Genomic DNA, 19,272 nt, shown 5'->3' on the forward strand with positions numbered 1-19,272 from the left:
AACCTTCCTCCTTGCACATCTCCCAGGGGTCCCCTTGGCCTGTGTCCTGTGACTCTCTGTTACACTCTGGGCCTCTGCTGAGTTAATGTCACAATGACATGAGGTCATGGATGTGTGGCTTGCCATGCAGCACAAGGCCCAATCCTCTATCTGCCCTTGCTTGTGACTTTGACCATCCTGTCATCCCTTGGCTTCTGGCCACATCCCTCTCCTTAAGTCCAGGCCTCATGTTTCAGACCTTTAGCAGACTCTGCGGAGACCCCAGGTTTTAATGCAGTTACCTTTGAGGTTTGGGTGGGTGCGTGTTTGTTGGTAGGGCACAATTTTGTTTAGTGCGGGGGAGGGCAGTCCTTATGCCTGTTCACCCTAGAAACATGTAACTAGAAACCCTGTGTGCTCACCTGCCCCACAGCCTCTTGCTGCTTCGCATGGTAGGTAGGGCCATTACTAAAGCACAGTGCCTAAACCCAGAAATCGTCCCATACTTACCAGCCCGCAGGTCCCAGCCCAGCCAGAAGCAGGTGACAGCTGATCAGGCCCTCACCTCAGCACAAAAGAGCCCAGGCTAAGAAGCCTCTGCAGAACCATACTATGCTGTGCGCTCACACAGAGGACCTGGCATCTCTAGTCTTAACAGGCTGTGGGTGCTGCATCCCTGAGGACTTGGGGCATGTCATGTGGGTATTCTAGGCTTTCCACGTTATCATTGTTTTGGCAGACAGGGTCTCATGTAGCCCAGGCTGACCTCAAGCAGTCTGTAAAACCGAGGACAACCTTAAATCCCTGATCTATCTGCCTCCATCTCCTGAAATACAGGCTTGTGCCACCACACTTGCTGTATGTGGTGCTAGGAATAGAACCCAGGGCTTTGTGCGTGCTTGACAAGTACCCTGCCCACTGAGCTGCAAGCACTCTGCCTACTGAGCTCATCTCCAGTCTGTAGTACAACTGGTTTTATTGTTTGGTTTGGTTTGGTTTTTTTGTTTTTCGAGACAAGAGTTTCTCCGTGTAGCCCTAGCTGTCCAGGAACACTGTCTGTATACCAGGCTGGCCTCAAACTCACAGAGACCCACCTGCCTCTGCCTCCACAGTGCTGGGATTAAAGGTGTGCACCCCAACTCCTGGCCCCAGTACAACTGTTAGTCTTCACATAGTGCTCTAACCAGAATGGTGACAAGACACCCTCCATTGACTCATGGGACAGGCTGGCTCTTAACAGAGCCTCCTTCCTGACCTGCGGCCCCTTGGTGCCTCAGTCTCCTTACTGGAACCTGAGGATTCAGAACTGTCTCTTCCCTTTGTAAGACCCCACTCAGGAATTGGCACTCAGCCAGAGGGCTGGGGTACCCTGTGGAGGAAGGAGGGCCCCACAAAAACAGCTGTTCTGCACAGACCCCAAGGGACCCGTCACAGCTCTGGGCCCAAGTGCATGTGTCCAACCTCCACCACTGTCTGGAGGAACAGCCGGCGCCGCCCGCCACAGGCCGTTCCTTCCCGGGTCTGGAAATTTGGCAACGGCTGCAGAGCCTGATTAAAGGCATTCCGAGGCTCCACCGTGCTGTGTACTCCAGTCTGTGTTTATAGTGGGCTGCAGGGATGGGGGAGGCTGGAGGCCCACCGGGGGCTGTGGTGACTCAGCCTGGAATCTACTTGCCTGTGTCCTCCTCCATTTATTCTGTCAACCTGGGCAGTGTTCCCTCCTGGGGGCAAAGTGTCCTCAGTGGGCCAGGTCATCCTGGTGACCCAGCAGGACCTCAACAACATCACAGCAGATGAGAGATGTGAGCCCAAATGAGTCAGGCACGGTGCTCAGAGGCAGGCAGATCTCTGAGTTCGAAGCCAACCCAGTCTACATATTGAGTTCTAGGATAGCCAGAGCCACCTAGTAAGACCCTGTCTCAAAAATAAAACAATTTTTTAATTAAAAAAAAAAAAAAACAACAACCCAAATGTAAGAGTTGGAACCTTTGGCTCCTTCAGAATCAAAAGTGAAGACCAGCTGGGTACTAGTGCATGCCTGTCACCCCAGCACTGGAGGCTGCAGCAGGGGCTCAGAGCCGGCCTGGGTTATAGGACTCCGTCTTAAAAAAATGAGAGATCAGGCAGTAGGAGTGTCTGCTGCTCTGCCTAGACCTGAGCTTGGTTCCCAGCACTTCTTCAGGGGGCTCAGGGGATCCGACACCTCTGGCCCTGTGTGCTCCTGTAAACAGGTCTCTCTCTCTCTCTCTCTCTCTCTCTCTCTCTCTCTCTCTCTCTCTCTCTCTGTGTGTGTGTGTGTGTGTGTGTGTGTGTGTGTAATTTGAATAAAATCATAAAAATAAAAGTTGAGCATAGTGATTGGTGCACAATTGTAGCCCCACTGTTCAAGACGCAGCGGCAGGAGGATTGCTTTGAATCTGAGATCCTGTCAAGGCAGAACACTTGTCTAGTGTGCTTCTAGTCTTAGGCTTCACCCAAGCACTGCGAAAACAAAGAGACCCAAAAAGGAACAAGTGTTGGGGAGGAGGTGAGGCTGGAAGCTTCGAGCTTGTGGGGGTTTGACACATGCAGCTGTTGGGGAAGACGCCACAGCCAGGGACCCAGAACTGCCAGGCAGTACCGATGCTCCCCTCCCTGGGAGCTCCCTCCCTGGTGTGCAGCACAACTCCCACTCCCTCTCCCAGGTGTACACTAGGATTGGCAGGCAGGGGCTCCAGCGCACACTTGCACACTTAGGTTCCCAGATTATTCCCAACCATCGGAAGATGGGAAAACATGCCTGTGTCAATCATCCGAGTAATAAATAAACAGTAACATCCATCGTGTGCCCATCCTGGGGCATGCAGTGGGCCAGATGGACCCCAGACAGACAGGACATGACAGAAGCCAGACGTGAAAGGCCACATCCTGCATAGCTGGGGCTGAGAAATGTCTAGAACATCTAGAGAGATGGGAAGCAGAGTCAAGGCTGCTAGGATGAGGAGGGACTGGCCTCAGCGCAGTTGGCCATCCCAGAGGCCCTCGCACACTGTCCCTAGTTGTACCAGGCTGTCCCTGTAGGAGTGGCATTCTTACACCTGTCAGTCTCTCACCACTGCCACACTTCAGCCTCTAGAGGTCTAGGTCACTGGACTGTGCTCGGATGTGTCTCAGGGCGTATAAGGCATGTAAGAACACATCCTGGCACTTTGGCTGAGGACACTTTCCTTTAGACTCTCAAGGGAGCAGAGAAGGAGTTTGAGGGTCACTGGGGTGAGTGCATGTGAGGTCGCTGCTTGTCCCCAAGCCCTGGTGAGCATGATAGACCCCTGGCTTCAGCCCCCAGTGGCTTGTGTGGGTCTTGACTCCCATCCACAGCAGGGAGGTCAGGTCTTGGATAACATGGGATCACAGGGCATCTCCCCACCTTGTGACAGGCCTCATTGAGAAACGTGGGGAGTGGATTGGATGGAAGGGTACAGTGCTTGTCCCCATCTCCCTTGCCACCCTGGAGCCCTCCCTTCGCAGTGTTGGGAATTGATTGTAGCAAGCCAGTCCTTGTTGCCTAGTGGCTGGTTCTGCTCCACCTAGGGCTGGTTGAGCTGGGATCCCTGTGTGGGGTGGAGATGTGCAACAGCCTGTTCTGAATCTGAGGGCTTAGCTGTAGGGAGCAGATGGTGCCTCTCAGGGAGAGCTTAGGGATGTGGGTGGTGACAGGGCTGGGGCAGCATGGGCAGGGGAGGCAGTCAAGGTGTCCAGTGTAGTAGGGGAGGAGTCTCAGTTTCTATGTGGGCGTGGCTTCAGTGCTGTCTTAGGTCCCTGCCCTTGCTCATTCTGCCCCAGGGCTTTTGTACCTGCCCTCCTGCACTTCAGCAGTTCCTCCAACCTACCCTGAGCTTGCTGCCTCCTAGGGTGCTTTCAGTCCAGGGAGGTTGGCGCTCCCTCTCAGAACACTGAGTAGGTGGCCCTATTCCAGGGTCCTCTGCCCTTGGCCTTCTTCTGCATCTGTGCTCAGAGGCTGCAGGGCCCAAGGGTGTGGACCCCAGGACTGTGTGCTGTCAGACTCTCCTGGGTGCCTGCTGTCTTAGCACTGGGAAGGCCATGGTTAGTCCGTGAGCCTTGTTCCCCATTCCATCCATCAGCATAGGGGCAGCTGCTCTGTCTAGACACAGAACCTGTGTCCCGCCTGAGTCCCCGAGACCTGCCCTTCTGGATAGCCCTGCAAGTGCTTTTCTAGCTGCTTGCCTGCATACCCAAGCCCTGGTTCTCTTCCAGGTTCTATTCCTGGCTACCACTCCTGACAGTGTGGCAGGAGACAGCCCTCAGTTAAGGAGGGTCAGATGGTAAACTGAGGAAGGGAGAATTCCATGGAATTCTAGGCGGCCGCCACAGCGATCAATCCCTTGCTGGTTTCTGTGCAGAGGTCCTGAGGTAGCTGCTCCTGGCTTATCTGCTAGAAGGGCTGTGAGGTTGAGGAGAGCAGAGGGCCAGGCCAGCACAGAGGAAAGCGGAGGCATGCAGGGAACACTTATCCCTTTCCTGGTCTCCCCTCCTACTCCGATCCACTATAGTGTCTGCATAGGACAGAGCCCCAGTGTCAGCTGGCCTGTTCCCTTTAATCTCTTTACAAGGCCAGTCTGTTGCCATGGTGACTCCAGGCAGTCCTGGCCTGCCCAAGGCCACTCCATCTGAACATTGAGGCCTGCCAGGTCCCATCCCCAGGACTTACCATAGTAGCTCTGCACAAGGCCAGAGGTGGGTTTTTAATGATCCTCTGGCCAGCCCACCCCGAGGACATTAGCCAGAGGGATGCCCCCACTGAGCGGCCCACCTGGGGAGGTGTTCCATCTGCAGTGGGAGGGTGTCCCCTTGGAGCCTGGGGAACCTGGGGCCCAGTCTGTAGAATAATCCTCCATGCTTAGCTACCTCCCTGCTAGGCTTGCCGTGTCCATCAGGAGTAGATTGTGTCTCCCTAGCAGTGTGCCCTCATGCTCCAGAGGCAGGGACTGTGACCTCGTGCAGAAATAGTCTTTAATTAAGGGCTGGAGAGATGGCTCAGGACTTAGGAGTTGGAAGTTACTGTTCTGCAGAGAACCTTGGGTGCCTTCAGGCTCCAGGTTGTCCAGCGCCCCCTTCTGGTATCTCTAGACATGTGCACATGCCTATACACAGACACCCACCCATGTAATTAAAAATAAAATACATGTTTTTATTTTGTTTTGTTTTTGAGACAGGGTTTCTCTGTGTCTCTGTGGCTGTCTTGGAACTCACTCTGTAGACCAGGGTGACCTCTGTCTCATAGATCAGCCTGCCTCTGCCTCTTAAGTGCTGGTATTAAAGGCATGCACAACTACAGCTGTCTAAATTATATGTTTTATAATATAGCCTCAAGGTGAGTCCTGGGCTAAGGTGAGAGTCAAATCTCAGGGCTGATTCAGCACCCCTTGGTGTCTGTTTGGGTTGGGTGTCAGGAGCTCTATGGACACAAAACCCCAGTGCTCAGGTTGCTCTCTGATGGGGGTGCTATTGGAGTCTCTGCTAATTTTTCTGGAAATTTCTCCACAGAACTTGAAATACCTGTGTAGGCTTCAATTTTTCAAAATCTACTTTTACTAAGGGTTCTGAAATGCTTTAACCTCCCTTCTAGCCCACCACCCTCCAGAGGTAGTAGAAAGGAAAGGCTATTAGGACATGGGGAAGTGGACCTGTTTAGAAATAGTTCCTTGGGGCAATTTCAATCTCCAATTGTCAGGATGTCAGGTGACTAATTCAGTAGTCAGAAGAGCAAACACGAATCAGCAGTGGTGGCATGACCCAGCAGGAACAGCCAGGCCTCTGCTGAATCAGCACAAGTCAGCAGGAGCCACCAGGACCACAGGGATGCCAGAAGTTCCTGCTGTGCCTCTCTGAATGAAGCGAAGCTCGGTAAAGATGAAGAAGTGAGAAGAATGAAGCATTGTAAAGCCAGCTATGGAAGCCGCCATCACTGTCCATTGGGTCCTATTTATACTCCCCAGACATCACGTGTCTTCCCATGGGTCTTATCTCATCAAGTCACCACATGAGTCTGTATCAGCTGACATCAATCTGCCAATCTCCCCAAATCTGAGTCAGGTGCGAAGTGGAAACTTAGGGTTTCTTTGGAAAGTCAGTTGTGTTGGATGGAGTTTTGCTGGAGCAGACATTTGACACAGACACAGGTAAAAGATGTTTTGCAAAAACAAACACATGGAAGATCACCAGATGTCAAGAAGGACCCAACAGACACAGATGACACTGGATGGTATTGGCACGCCCTGCCAGTCCTTAATTGCCATGTTTGTCCTGACTTCATAGAAAGAAAAGCACCAAAAAACTTCTGGTGCTTTTCTGGTGGCTTTTTGTTGTTTCCTCGGATTTGGGGAGATTGGCAGAGTGATGTCAGCTGATACAGATTAACATGAGAGACTCACATGGCGATTTGATGAGGCTATAACTTTAACTTTTTAATCGTATTTTTATTTATTTTTTTAAAGATTTTATTCATTTATTATATATAAGTACACTGTAGCTGTCTTCAGATACACCAGAAGAGGGCATCGGATCTCTTTACAGATGGTTGTGAGCCACCATGTGGTTGCTGGGAATTGAACTCAGGACCTCTGGAAGAGTAGTCGGGTGCTCTTAACCGCTGAGCCATCTCTCCAGACCTTAATCGTATTTTTAATGATGGTTTTTAAATGTTTTAACCTCTTTTTAGCCCACTACACATTAAAGGTAGTGGAAAAGAAAGGATAGTGGGGAAGTGGACCTGTTTAGAAAGGTTTTTTTGGAGCAACTCCAGTTTATGTTATCTGGAAATTGGCAGTTCAGATCACAGGTTAGCCGTGGCAGCTCGATCCACTTGTAAACATCTCATGGAAATACTGGGTCAGCAGCAGCGGTGGCACAACCTAACAGGAACTGCCTGGCCTCAGCCTCAGCTCCAGTCAGCAGGAGGGACCAGGAGGAATGTCAGGAGAAGTTCGCAACTATGCCTCTCTCAGGGAAGCGAAGATCAGTGAAGATGTGAGACCCACAAGCGTTGCACAGCGAGCTCTATAAGCAAGCCAAGCTCAGCCTCCGTCACTGTCCATTGAGTCCTCCAAACATCACGTGTCCTCCAAGAGCCTTACCTCAGCATGTGTCTTGCCTCAGCTGACAGCACTCTGCCAATCAGTCGGAGTTCACAGAAGTGGCAAGAAACTGCGACACACCACCAGACGGACTTTCCAAAGAACCCTTAAGTTTCCACTTCAATTTGCCCTAAGCTGAAGGGGCTCAGGGAACACCCAGAGATGCTCCATCTAGCTGCCACCCCTGCAGATGCCTTGTCTGGAGACACGCCCAGCATGGCCACAGTGTGAGGTGGACTGCTTCTCCACCCATCAACTTTTTGGGGCCAGCCGTTGTCTTACCACAGGACAGCAGTATGAGTATGTCAGGGACACTTCCCACCCTGACTCCAGTGGTTAGGCACAGCTTTGAAGATCAGCAGCTGTTTGGAAGGATCCAAGGCTGCAGCCAGCAGACAGGAAGTGAGGCCAGGCTTGCAGGTTCTGCTCACCTGTCCTGGTTCTGAATACAACAGCTACTGGTAGACCAGGTCTAGGGACATGTGCTGCAGACTGGCTCTCCAAGACCAGCTCATGGCAAGGGTTGCCAAGGGCCGTGGAGTTGAAAGCAAGCCACTGATGAGGTCCCATCTGTTTTCTCTGGTGGCACTCACCTGTAATCTCAGGACTCAGGCTGAGACAGGAGGATTGCCAGCAATGGGTGAAGTAGAAGGGAGCAGGCTGAAGCAAACATGTGAGTGCCTGCTTACTGTCCTTTTAGGTGGGTTCTCTGAATCACGGAGAAGGTAGACCTGGGGGTCCTGACTTGAGCCCTGGGCTTGACCTACAGGACCTGAGCCAGAAGGCTGTGGTGTGACCTCCTGTTAGCAGCTGTGAGGGTGGAGAGGGGAGGTGCATGACAGGTGTGGGCCCTGAGCTCTGCCCCGGGCAGCCAGGAGTTGCTGAAGCTTCTGGAAGGTCCCTCAAAGAGCTAGTGCCTACATGGCATCCACTCATGTCAAGGTGGCCAGTGTGGCCTGAAGATCAGGCACTTTAGATCAGTGGTCCTCAACCTTCATAACGATGCAGATCTTTAATACAGTTCCTCCTGTTTTGGTGACCCCAACCGTAAGATTGTTTCATTGCTACGTCACAGTACTTTTGCTGCTGTTGTGAGTTATAATGTAAACAAGATCTGACATGCGATCCCCATGAAAGGGTTGTTGGTCCTCAAAGGGTTAAGCACCACTGCTTAGATGCAGGGTAGCTTCAGGAGGGCTGATGGACTATCCTAGGTGGGCAGCCGCAAGTGAGCACAAGACTCACTCCCCACTCCTCACATTTATTTACCCGAGTGCTTGTTCACTCGTGGCCATTCATTCATTCATGAACTCATTCATTCATGCACATACTCCCTCACCCGTTTGAGTCTGTCTCATCAGCGGATAACATGTCAGTGTCCTCTGAGGACAAGTCCTGCGTCCTCAGGGAGCACTGCATTGTAGGAGACATGGGGCAGACCTTTCAATTGTCCCAACCTCATGGCATCAAATGAGCATGGTCAGCCTGCCGGCACCAGTATATGCCAGCACAGCCATACTACCAGGGCATCTGGGTTCTGGTTGGGGTTCAATCTTTCCAACTAAGTAGCCACCATCATGGTTGGCTTCAGTGTCCAGAGTCTAGCTTCCTCAGAAGTCAGGCTAAGGTCAGGTTGCCTTGAAGCCCCAGGTACACAGTGACACTCCTCAAAAAAACTTTATGTATCCATCCACACATCCATCCATCCATCCGTCCACCCAGCCACCGTGTGTGAAAGCTGTGCATTCTGGGTTCAGAGCCAGCCTGGTCAGCAGTGGATCCACCAGCTTGCATAGCCCACCTTTCATCCTTGTTGCAGAGACCAAGTCTTGATAACAAGCGTTGGGTGCTCACAGCGGATTAGAGGAGCAGCAGGAAGGTCAACCCTTGAGAGGTGCTACCCCATCCGCCGTCTCTCACGCACCTGCGCTTTGAGTTTCTTGTACCATAGCCAGCCCGTCGGTGCTGGTTCTCTGAGGCTCTTAGGTGACTTGGCACACTGGTGTTGGGTTGGTGAGCTTTTCCTGGTGTCATTGCTGTAAAGGAGGGTTATGGTGCTTCCCATCACTGCGGAGAGGGCCTGGCCTTGACCTGCTGTCCAGTTCACAGTCAGACTACCAGATTTCCCATGGAGCTTAAACTAACAGAAATCCTCCACTCCTCTATTGAGTCGCCTTAAATTTTCCTGCTTCCTACAGCTGTTAGGATCTCATGTAGCCAAGACTGGCTGTCCTGCCTGGTTTTATGTCAACTTGACCCAAGCTGCAGTCATTAGAGAGTAGGATGAGTGAGGAGGCAGTTGAGAAAAATACCTCCATAGACTGGGCTGTAGGCAAGCCTGCAGGGCATTTCCTTAGTTAGTGATCAAGGGGGGAGGGGCAGCCCATGGTGGGTGGGGCCATCCCTGGGCTGGTGGTCCTGGGTTCTATAGGAAAGCAGGCTGAACAAGCCATGAGGAACAAGCCAGTAAGCAGCACCCTCCACACCCTCTGCATCAGCTCCTGCCTCGGGTTCCTGCCCTGTGAGTTCCTGTCTCCTTCAGTGATGAACAATGATGTGGAAGTGTGAGCTGAATAAACCCTTTCCTCTCCAATGTGATTTTGGTCATGGTGCTTCATGGCAGCAATGGTAACCTAAGACACTGGCCTTGACCTCCTGCCCTTCCCGAGTGCTAGGATGACAGGTGTGAATTGTGACCTGCCACCGGTGTATGCTGTCAGGGCAGACATGCTGAAGGCCCTGGAGACGAGGGGTACAAGCCAGACCTCTGTTTCCTGTGCAGCTCTGTGTGCCACCCAAGATGAGCTTGGCTGCCCTGGGGATGGTGGAGTTCCCGCCACACCAGCCTGAATGCAGAGCGGCTGCAGGGCCCAGGGTGCTGAGCAAGGCGGGTGGGCTCAGGGACAGTGCAGGACATCAAGGTTTGTGCGGTCGGGCCTGGGAGCCCTGAGTGTCTTACTGGTCAGACCCAGTTCTGAGGTTTGCCCCCAAACACTAGGCTTCCTTTGTCCCCACACATAGCAGTGAGCCCAGTGGCCCTGGTATGCACCGCCCTGATCTCCAGTCTCTAAGAACATGTGGCTCTGTACATCCAGGAGAAGCATTTGTGGGCACACATACTGTGCACTGTCATTCCTGTCCGCACGGGGCTGGTAGAACCCAGACTCACCTGTGTGTGAGACCCACACAGCCCTAAACAAGGAGGGCAAAAGGCACTGCGTGGACCTCACCCCGAGAAGCACCCCAAGCATCTGGCTTGGTTTGTATTTTTAATTACAGTTACTTGTTGGGTGAAATCCACATAAAATGTATGTTGAGGTCTGAGGACAAGTTGCAGGAGTCAGCTCTCTCTGGGACTCAAGGATTGAACTCATGTCCTCAAGTTTGTTAGTAAGTTTTCGCCTGAGCTGCTTCCCCAGCCCCTTTCTATATTTCATAGCTGCTGGGAGACTCAGTGGGGACCCTGTGGGTGGGACTAGCTGGTATCCACTGAGAACACAGGGATCTCCCAGTACAGACCCAGCAGAGGTACCTAGGAACCAGGCCCGTTCATCTTCCTCTGGCCTCCACTGGAGCTCGCAGGAAACAGCTGTTTACCTGGGCGAGGTACTTGGCCGGGCATGCAGCCAGTTGGGCTCTGCTTCCCCCTCCAGTGTCCAAGGCCTCCCCAGGAAGCAGGGCTGGTGTGGAAGAGAGGTGGGAAGGCTGGGCTGCCAGGAGTCGTTTGTGAGACCTGAGAACCAGCCCCTGTTGTGTACACAGTGCTGGACCCTAGCAACCACCAGGCCCTGCCGGAGTAGACAACACCAGACAGCAAGATCCTGTGGGACAGAGCACACTGAGTAGGCACTGAGGACCCTGGTCAATGAGGGTCCTGGGCCATTCCCCCAGATTAAACGTCTTCCATTGTCCCTACAATTCCGAGGTGTCAACTCGGAGTCCCAAGGAGCTGGGGGGCCGACTTAGACTTAGTCTGGATCCCCAAGTGCTTAGGGCACCAGGCAGCTGCCCAGGCCCTGTGGCAGTGGGGCACATAGTAAATCTATGACCAGTTTCCCACCATTGAAAGAGGCTCCCCAATGGCTAGCACATCCATGGTCCCTGCCAGGCCTCCCCAGGTCTCAAGGGAGTGAGCCAGGCAGCCGGCTCCACAAGTTCATGATTAGGAGCTCCTCAGGGTGCACTGGGTTTTGCCTTTTGTAAGCCTCAGTCAAAAGGACATTGTGGTCCCTGAATCCCACCAGCTAAATCCTCTGGGTACTACTCCATGGGGTATACTGAGAACATGTCCCCTTCTGCATGGTGACCGTTGGTGGCTTTGCTTTTCCAGCTTCAACTGCAGAAGTCGCAGTATCTCCAACTGGGCCCCAGCCGTGGTCAGTACTATGGCGGGTCCCTGCCCAACGTGAACCAGATTGGAAGTAGCAGCATGGACCTCTCCTTCCAGGTGAGCCCCCATTCTCCTGGCTCTGCGCCCCTCCTAGGTGATACTCCAGGTCTTCCTGTTTCAGTGGTGTCCCACTCTGGGGCCTCCTCCAGCTACAGACTCCAGGGACAGCTGGTTGGCTCACAGAAGATGGGCCATGTCCCCTAAATTAAGCATGTGCCATTGTCCCCTGAAATTCACAGAGGCCAGCTTCCCACTCTTAAACACTCCTCTTGTCTCCTGGGGCCCAGGAGAGGGGAGCAGCCTAGCCAGTTTCCCTGAGCTGCAGACTCCTGGAGTCAGCACACACCATCAGCACCCCCCAACCTCCCCCCTTCCCCAGCCACTCACAGCACTCAGCAGCTGCTGCACCTGCCAGCAGGCTGGGAGGCCCTGAGAAGAGCTCAGGGCCTTGGGGGCTTGGCTCCAGCCGCCTCACTGATCTGCAAGCCCAGCAGTTCTCAGAAGGAAGCCCCTGCCGCCTGACCCCACTTGTCTGCAGACAGTTCTTGGCAGAGCCGCACACCCTGCATGGCTCCCTCAGGCCACAGGCTGCTGTCAAAATAATAAGGGCTGGTGTCTTCTCCCCAGACCCCAGTCTTTAGGAGAAGCAGGAGGGGCTGTGTGCAGACAAGGCCTTCACATACAGTGCTACCAAGGGTCTGAGAACAACCATTTCCCCAAGAGCTCACAGGCTCCGGAGTTGTCCTCGGCTTCTCCCTGACTGCACTACACGGTGGTGTGAGCTGCTGGGTTAGGCAGCCTGGGTGCACTTGGGGCTGCTAGCCTGGTCCTGGTCACCGTGTCAAGTTCCAGGTCCCGGTGGCATGCTGAAGTCACTGGCTCTCTATGGCAGAGAATCTCCAGTTCATCTGTCTCCCAGTTCCTCCTCTTCTACCTGAGTACCCTCTTACCCCTCATTTAACCCTGTGTGGGTATCACAGTGAGCTCCTCAGTCCAAGGGCACCAGGGACCCTACTGAACCCATTTGCCCAAGGCGCAAATGCCCACCTAATGGTTCAGAGTGTTGGGGTTTTGCATTTTTAGTGTAGTGGGTTTTGGGGGTAGCTCTGGCCGCAGCTCAGTGTTTCTGGTAACTGAGCCCAGACTGAGGCTGTTCTCACCCAGCACCAGCCTGTAAGACCCTGACCTACAGGTCAGGCCTGTGTAGCCCACAGTTGTCACTGTGGCTCTTTGGGACGTGCCTCCTCCATCCACCTACCTGAGGCGAGCTGGCCTCAATGCCCCCATCTTGGGAAGTACGTATGGATGTCACTCAAAGTCCCCCAGGACCCCTGGAGTCCTTCCTGGACAGATGCTATGTGCACATATCCCAGTGTATGTTACAGCAGAATCTAAGCATGTGCCCCAAGCTGCGTGGGCCAAGCCCCCAAGCATGTACGTTCCCAAGGGCTGTGTCTCAGGGCTGGAGAGCTGGGAGGGGCCTGGAGACGTGGGCAGATGAGAGAGATGGGTAGCAGTTGCCTCAGTTTCCCTTCTAGATGTCTCAGAGAGATGACTGGCTCCTACCCTCCATAGGCCCTAATGGTGAGGTTCATGGACATCTTGGGACTCATTGCCTTTCTATGGGTAAAAATGTAGAAAAGTCTGAGTTCGAGGCCAGCCTGTTCTACAGGATGAGTTCCGAGATAGCCAACAAAACAAACAAACAAAAAAAAGTAGAAAAGCACAGACTCAGCAGGGTCTTCTGGGTCACAGAGATTTGGCAGTGGCCACTCAGACAACCTTGAAGGCAAACAGAAAAAGAAGTGGCTGGGCCACTAAATATCCTAAAAGAGAAGCCTCTTTAAATATCAGAATGGCTTTCGCTTTCTGCCTGGGAGACAGAAGGACCCTGGGCCCAGATAGCCAGGCAGGCATGGGGACAAGTCATGTCCAGGGCTGGCACAGGCAAGTGAGTTCATCTTAGCATGGTGACAGGCTCCTGGCAGCCTTGGGGACTCCAAGGCTCGCCTGGAACCTTATGCCAGTCCAGGTGCTGGTAAGAAGCCCCATCAGCTACACCACAGCCCCAGAAGGCGCCTGTACTTGGCTCTTAGTGGTGCCTGGCTGAGATGCTAGGGGTGGGAGCAGGAGAGGGGACAGGAGAGGGGGCCACAGCGCAGTCCAGAGCAGTTCTGGGCTCCGCCTCAATCATCTTGGGAACAAGCGCTGGGCCAGGTGGGCCCCACAGCAGCTCTGGGCTCGAAGCCCTGGGGGCCTCTCTTGGCAGGCCCCTCCAGAGATGACGTAGGTGGGGACAGGAGGCCGGCCTGGCCTGGGGAGAGAGGGTGGAGGCCTGTCTGCACCTGGCCAGCTGGGAGAGCTTCTCAGTCATCTGCACCCCTGGCACCAGGCAAAGCTTATACTGCCCTATCTGGCCCGAGCACGCAGGCTGGACTGTGTGTCTCCTGCCCTTTCTGGGATAGCACTGCTGGCTTAGCAGGAGCTGGGCTGCCAGAAGTGCCTATGGAATAGAGTTTAAGTGTGTCCCCAGAGCAGAGATCTCCAAGGGCTGAGCTAGGGGAACCTCAAGCTACAGCCAGTAACCTGTGAGTCCGCTGTATCCTTTCTGAACCCTTGTTCCTGACCCATCCCCTTCCCCAGACCCCCTTTCAGTCCTCAGGCCTGGACACCAGTCGGACCACACGACATCATGGGCTTGTGGACAGAGTATATCGTGAGCGTGGCAGACTTGGCTCCCCGCACCGCCGTCCCCTGTCAGTAGACAAGCATGGGCGACAGATATCCTTTTTGCAGAGGATGTGTGGGATTGGGAGGGGACAGGGGGTAGGCACACATTGCTGCCTGTGGACACCAGATCAGGGAGACCTGGGGAAGGCCTCAACACAGGATGTTGGAGCCAGAACTGGGGTAGAGAGAAGAGTTAAGGAGAGTGACCCCAAACCACAGAGGACTGGAACACAAGGAGCCATTGGGAATGCAGCTTTCAAGGGCTGCAGGAAGTGGGGCGTGGCTCGGAGGCAGCATGGGCATGACAGTGACTCCACACATAAAAGCGGCCTCTGTTGTTTGGAGGGTGGACACCTGCCAGGGCCCCCCTTCTAACTTGGCTGCCCCAGCCAGATCCCCATCACTAGAGTGGCTTTGGGTTACTCTTTCCCCCACCCTCAAGTCTGCAGAATGGAGCTGTCTGCCTGCCCGCTGCTTCTTACTTCTGAGGCTTTGGTGCTGGGAGCTGCCTCAGTGGAAGAGGTCAGTTGAACTTGGCCTCCCTAAGGCATCTGGAACCCAGCTTGAGGCCCAGGCCTCCTCTTGGAATGGTTTGGGAGGACGGTGCTGAGTTGTAAGTAAATGGGTCTGGCCCCTGGGGAACCGCAGCACCCGTAGTTGCTTTTTTTAGGCAGAAAATGCCCCTTGCCCTCCTGGCCAGCTATCTGCAGACCCAGCCACGCACTGGGAGCAGAGGCCACTCCCAGCAGCTTAGCCCCACAGGCTCTGCATCAGGCTTCCTGGGTCAGAGCACACTCTGAGATTCCCTTAACTCATTCACGCCGACAGCTGCCCCTATGGCACCGTGTACCTCTCGCCTCCTGCGGACACCAGCTGGAGGAGGTCAGTGGAGGGGGCGCCCAGCCTCTGGGAGGAAACAGTGTAGACTTTATCACCTGCAGAGCATAGGCACTGCAAGTGCTGCAGTAAGCAAGAGGTTTGCAAAAGATCCCAGAAGTCAGCTCTGAATTGTGGAGAGCATGGCTTGAGAGCCTTCAGAACAGAACCTCATTTTTCCTCCTTTCCCCCATCCTCTTCCTCCTCTTCCTCCTCCTCTCCTCCTTCATCTTCCTCTTCCTCTTCTCCTTCCTCTTTCTCCTCTTCCTCCTTCTTTCTCCTCCTATTTCTCTTCTTTCTCCTCTTCCCTTCTTTCTCCTCCTGTCTTCTCCTTCTCTCTGTTTTCCATATTTCTTACTTCTTTTCAGAATTGATTAGTGAATGGTGTATCTTGCCTGTTCCACTTTATTTTGCTTCCCTCATGAGACAAGCGCTCGCTCTCTCTCTTCTCTCTCTCTCTCTCTCTCTCTCTCTCTCTCCCCCTCTCTCTCCCTCTCTCTCCCTCTCTCTCTCCCTCTCTCTCTCTCTCTCTCTCTCGCTCTCGCTCTCGCTCTCTCTCTCTCTCTCTCTCTCACTCTGTGGCCTATTTGGGCTGCATATTCCCAGGCTTCACTGGTCCCTCTGCCTCAGCCTCCAGAGAAGCTAGGAACAAAGGTGTTCACTGCCAAGCCTGGCGCTCGCCTCTATGAAAGCTACGTTGCTGACACATATGTAAATGGTCTTTATTGACTGAGATGCACATCTGTGGCAAACCCCACCGGCCATGCATGAGGACCCTGCTTCCATGTCCAGCAACACAGGAAGGGCACTGTAGGAAACACTGCTTGTCAATATTTGCAAGATGATGGGTCACCCCGTCATCCCAGCACGCAGGAGTCTGAGGCAGGCAGATCTCTGACTTCAGGCCAGTGGGGGCTGCACATTGAGACCCTGCCTTAGAAACAAGGGGCTGCAGATGCAGCTCAGCAGTTAAGCACATCCAGAGGACCCAGGATCCAGTGGCAGTACCACATGGTGGCTCACAAGTGCCTGTAGCTCCAGATCCAGGGATATGGTGTCCTCTTCTGGCCTACAAGGGAACTATGTGCACATTACATGGACACACATACACACAAATAAAATAAACCTTGAAAATAACAGTGCAGTACAGCACACAGTGTGGGTGTCCTATCCAGTGCTCTGGGAGGATGTGAAGGTTCTGTGCCCACACTGCTCTAGCGGATGTGTGTCAGGGGATTGAGTGACCCGGGTTCGGACCCTGGATAACGACAATATTAAAGAACATACTCTGCTGCTACTCCTTCCTCTGTGCAGGTCTCATGTCCTCAGGCCAACCCGAGATTTTACATCTAATGCCTTCTAGCATTAGCCACTGGGATGGCCTGTGTCACCACACCTTGTTTATGTGGTGCTAGGATGGAGCCCAAGGCCGTGTGGATACCAGAGGAGCACTTGGCCACCTGGGTCACAATCCAGGGCTGGTTTGGTTTGGTTTGGTTTGGTTTGGTTTGGATTGCTTTTGTAGACCAGGCTGGATTTGAGCTCGCAGAGATCTGCCTCCTGCAGCCTCCCACGTGCTAGAGTTAAAGTTGTGATCTCCACACCTGGCTTTTTGGGGGACAGCACACACGTACACTGCAGATGAAAGGCCAGAGGTCAGCTTGTCATTCTCTCCCACCATGTTGGTCCCGGGGCTAACACTTCTCAGGTCATCAGACTTTTCTGAGAGCTCTCTCACCTCTCCACCCTCTTGCTGGCCTGACTGTTTCAAACATGGCTTCTCCTGGGCTCCAGGCAGGCCTCAGACTCTTGGGCTCACACAGCCTCTGTCTTCACTGTCTCGGGGACCAACATGTGCGTTATCATCCGCAGCTCTCACTGTCAGTTAGAGCAGGCCGAGCTGGGAGGGGCTGCAGGTGGAGTCCTTGGAGCTCAGTGGCTAGAGAGCTCACCTAGCAGGTACAAAGTGTGGGTTCCATCCCAGCTCCACTAAACCTGTGCTGAGGACCTCACGGTGGCTCACAACAATCTATGATTCCAGTTCCAGGGGATCTGACACCTTCACACCTCCGTGAATGTCATGTAGCACACAGGCATACACAAAGGCAGAATACCCATACATATTAAGTAAAACTAAATAAACGTTTTAAAATACCACAGTTCTTCAAAAACAACAAAACTGGGCATGGGGAGCTGGGTGGTGGACAGCTTCTTTATTAAAATTGTGCCAAAACACAAGGACCAGGGTTCAAATCTGTAACCCACATGAACATCGCAGCACTCATCTGCAAGCCCAGGACCACTACAGACAGGATGTGGAGGCAGGAGGGTCCCTGAAGGAGGTCAGGCCGGGCAGCCTGCAGTACACAACAGTGACAACAAGGACCCAGAAGGTGGACTGGAGAGCTAGCACCCGAGGCTGACTCATATCACATCATGGGCATGTGGTCACAGCACTGAGGAGGATCAGTGGTTTAAGGTCAACTGTGCAGTGAGTTTAAGGCCTGCCTGGGCTACATGAGACCCTGCCTCTAGAAACAGGGTTTTTACATCCATTTTACCATAATAAAATTGAACACAGAGAGGTCTGATCACTGGCCTGGGACCACACAGCTGGTGGAACACCATAGGCTGCCCCAACCCATGGGCACATTCCTGGACCCTTGTGAGGATTAAAAGTGTTTGATATGGGTAGATCAGGCTGAGGCTTATTCCTGTGAGTGTCACCATCTCTCTGTCTCGCAGGACCAACTCTGACTCTGCCCTGCACCAGAGCACAATGACACCCACCCAGGCAGAATCCTTCACAGGCGGGCCCCAGGATGCGCACCAGAAGAGAGGTATATGAGGGGTTCGGTGTTTCTGCCGGGCTTGGGCAACCCAGCAGCCTGCATGTCCCAGGCAGTCATTAGTCTCTGGGGGACTGACATTTAGAGGAAGACTCAGTAGGACACGTGTTTAGAAGCATCTTTCCCGCCCTCGCCGGTGTACACTGGGCCTGTGACTGACTGGGACGCCAGCACATCTGTGCAGAGCACAGAGGGTTTGTCACCTCACACAGTAGCTAGGGACAGACCCTAGCAGTGGGTACCACTTGATGCAGGCTTACAGCTCTACTGCCCAGAGCCATCTTCATCCCTCCTAGGACCCAGCCAGGTAACTCTGTATGAGAAAGCGGCTCTCTCTGTCCCAGGTTTGGGGTGAGCTTCCTCACTGGCTGGGCTGTGCACAAAGCCCTATAGCTGAGGCTGCGCCCCCAGTTCTGGGCTCCCACATGGCAGCTAGTCCCTGACACAGCTCCTGCACCAATCATCTTGAAGAGTGAGGACTCTGGGTTCTGTGAAGCTGGGTGCAGCAGACCTTTCACACCAGAGCCAGAGAAGTCACCCGTCTTGCATCTTAGGCCTGTGTGTGGCAGTCCACTGGGTCCCAGGGAGCTTTTCCTGGTTAAAGGACTCACCCTGGGTGTGGGGGTTGGCGGGAGCCAAGGCTACAAATTGAAGACCCTGTGTACAGTGCAGGAGGGCTGAGGTCAGAAGGTCCTGTGAGTCCTCCTTACACAGGGATGCACCTAAGCTCTCGTACCCAGAATCCACTCGGCCTTGATGTGGGAGGACCCATGTCCCCTCTCCCCGTGCCCTTAGAGGGACCAAGGGAACAGGTTTCCGGCTGCCTCCTGACATTCTCTGGTGAAGCTCTTTCCCATCGGCCATTGTTTCTCCTGGCCCAGGAAAGAAAAGAACCTGGCAGCAACAGAACATTTGCTGAGCGTGTGTGGGGCCCTGGGTCCATCTGCAGCATTGCAAAACAAACAAAATTTAAAAAGGAGAAAAGGAAGGGAGAGAGGAAGGAAGAAAGACACTCGCCATGACTAAAAGTGGGCTTCTGGTATGGTTGGTTCCAGGGCATCAACCAATATCCATCCATCTCATCCCTTGGGCCTCTCACTCGGCCTTTCAAAGTCCCACCTACTGTCTAGCCTGAGGCTCCTTCTGACTTGTCGGCTCACTCTCAGGCACACATACTCTGGGCAGATCAGTTAAATCCCAGGTAGCTTTAGCAATAGGGTCAGAACCAGTCCTCAGTGTGGGGACCCAAGCCTGGCCCAGTCACTGGGTGCAAGCAGTGCCCAGTCACCACAGATGCTACCAGGGTGGCAGATGG

The 19,272-nt window shown here is 53.6% G+C and overlaps 1 protein-coding gene across 3 annotated transcripts in view; it reads left to right on the forward strand.

Annotated features, from left to right (window-relative positions):
* Crtc1 (CREB regulated transcription coactivator 1) overlaps positions 1 to 19,272 on the forward strand; it is a 56,735-nt gene that overhangs the window by 17,097 nt on the left and 20,366 nt on the right. For all 3 annotated transcript variants that reach the window (XM_087589111.1, XM_087589112.1, NM_001047115.3), the window contains 4 exon segments: positions 11,443 to 11,559; positions 14,146 to 14,283; positions 15,053 to 15,114; positions 17,854 to 17,948. In XM_087589111.1, coding sequence (XP_087445237.1) covers positions 11,443 to 11,559; positions 14,146 to 14,283; positions 15,053 to 15,114; positions 17,854 to 17,948 — 412 coding nt within the window.

The sequence above is a fragment of the Rattus norvegicus genome, chromosome 16 (assembly GCF_021556685.1).
Source record: "Rattus norvegicus strain SHRSP/BbbUtx chromosome 16, alternate assembly SHRSP_T2T, whole genome shotgun sequence".
NCBI classification, from domain to species: Eukaryota; Metazoa; Chordata; class Mammalia; order Rodentia; family Muridae; genus Rattus; species Rattus norvegicus.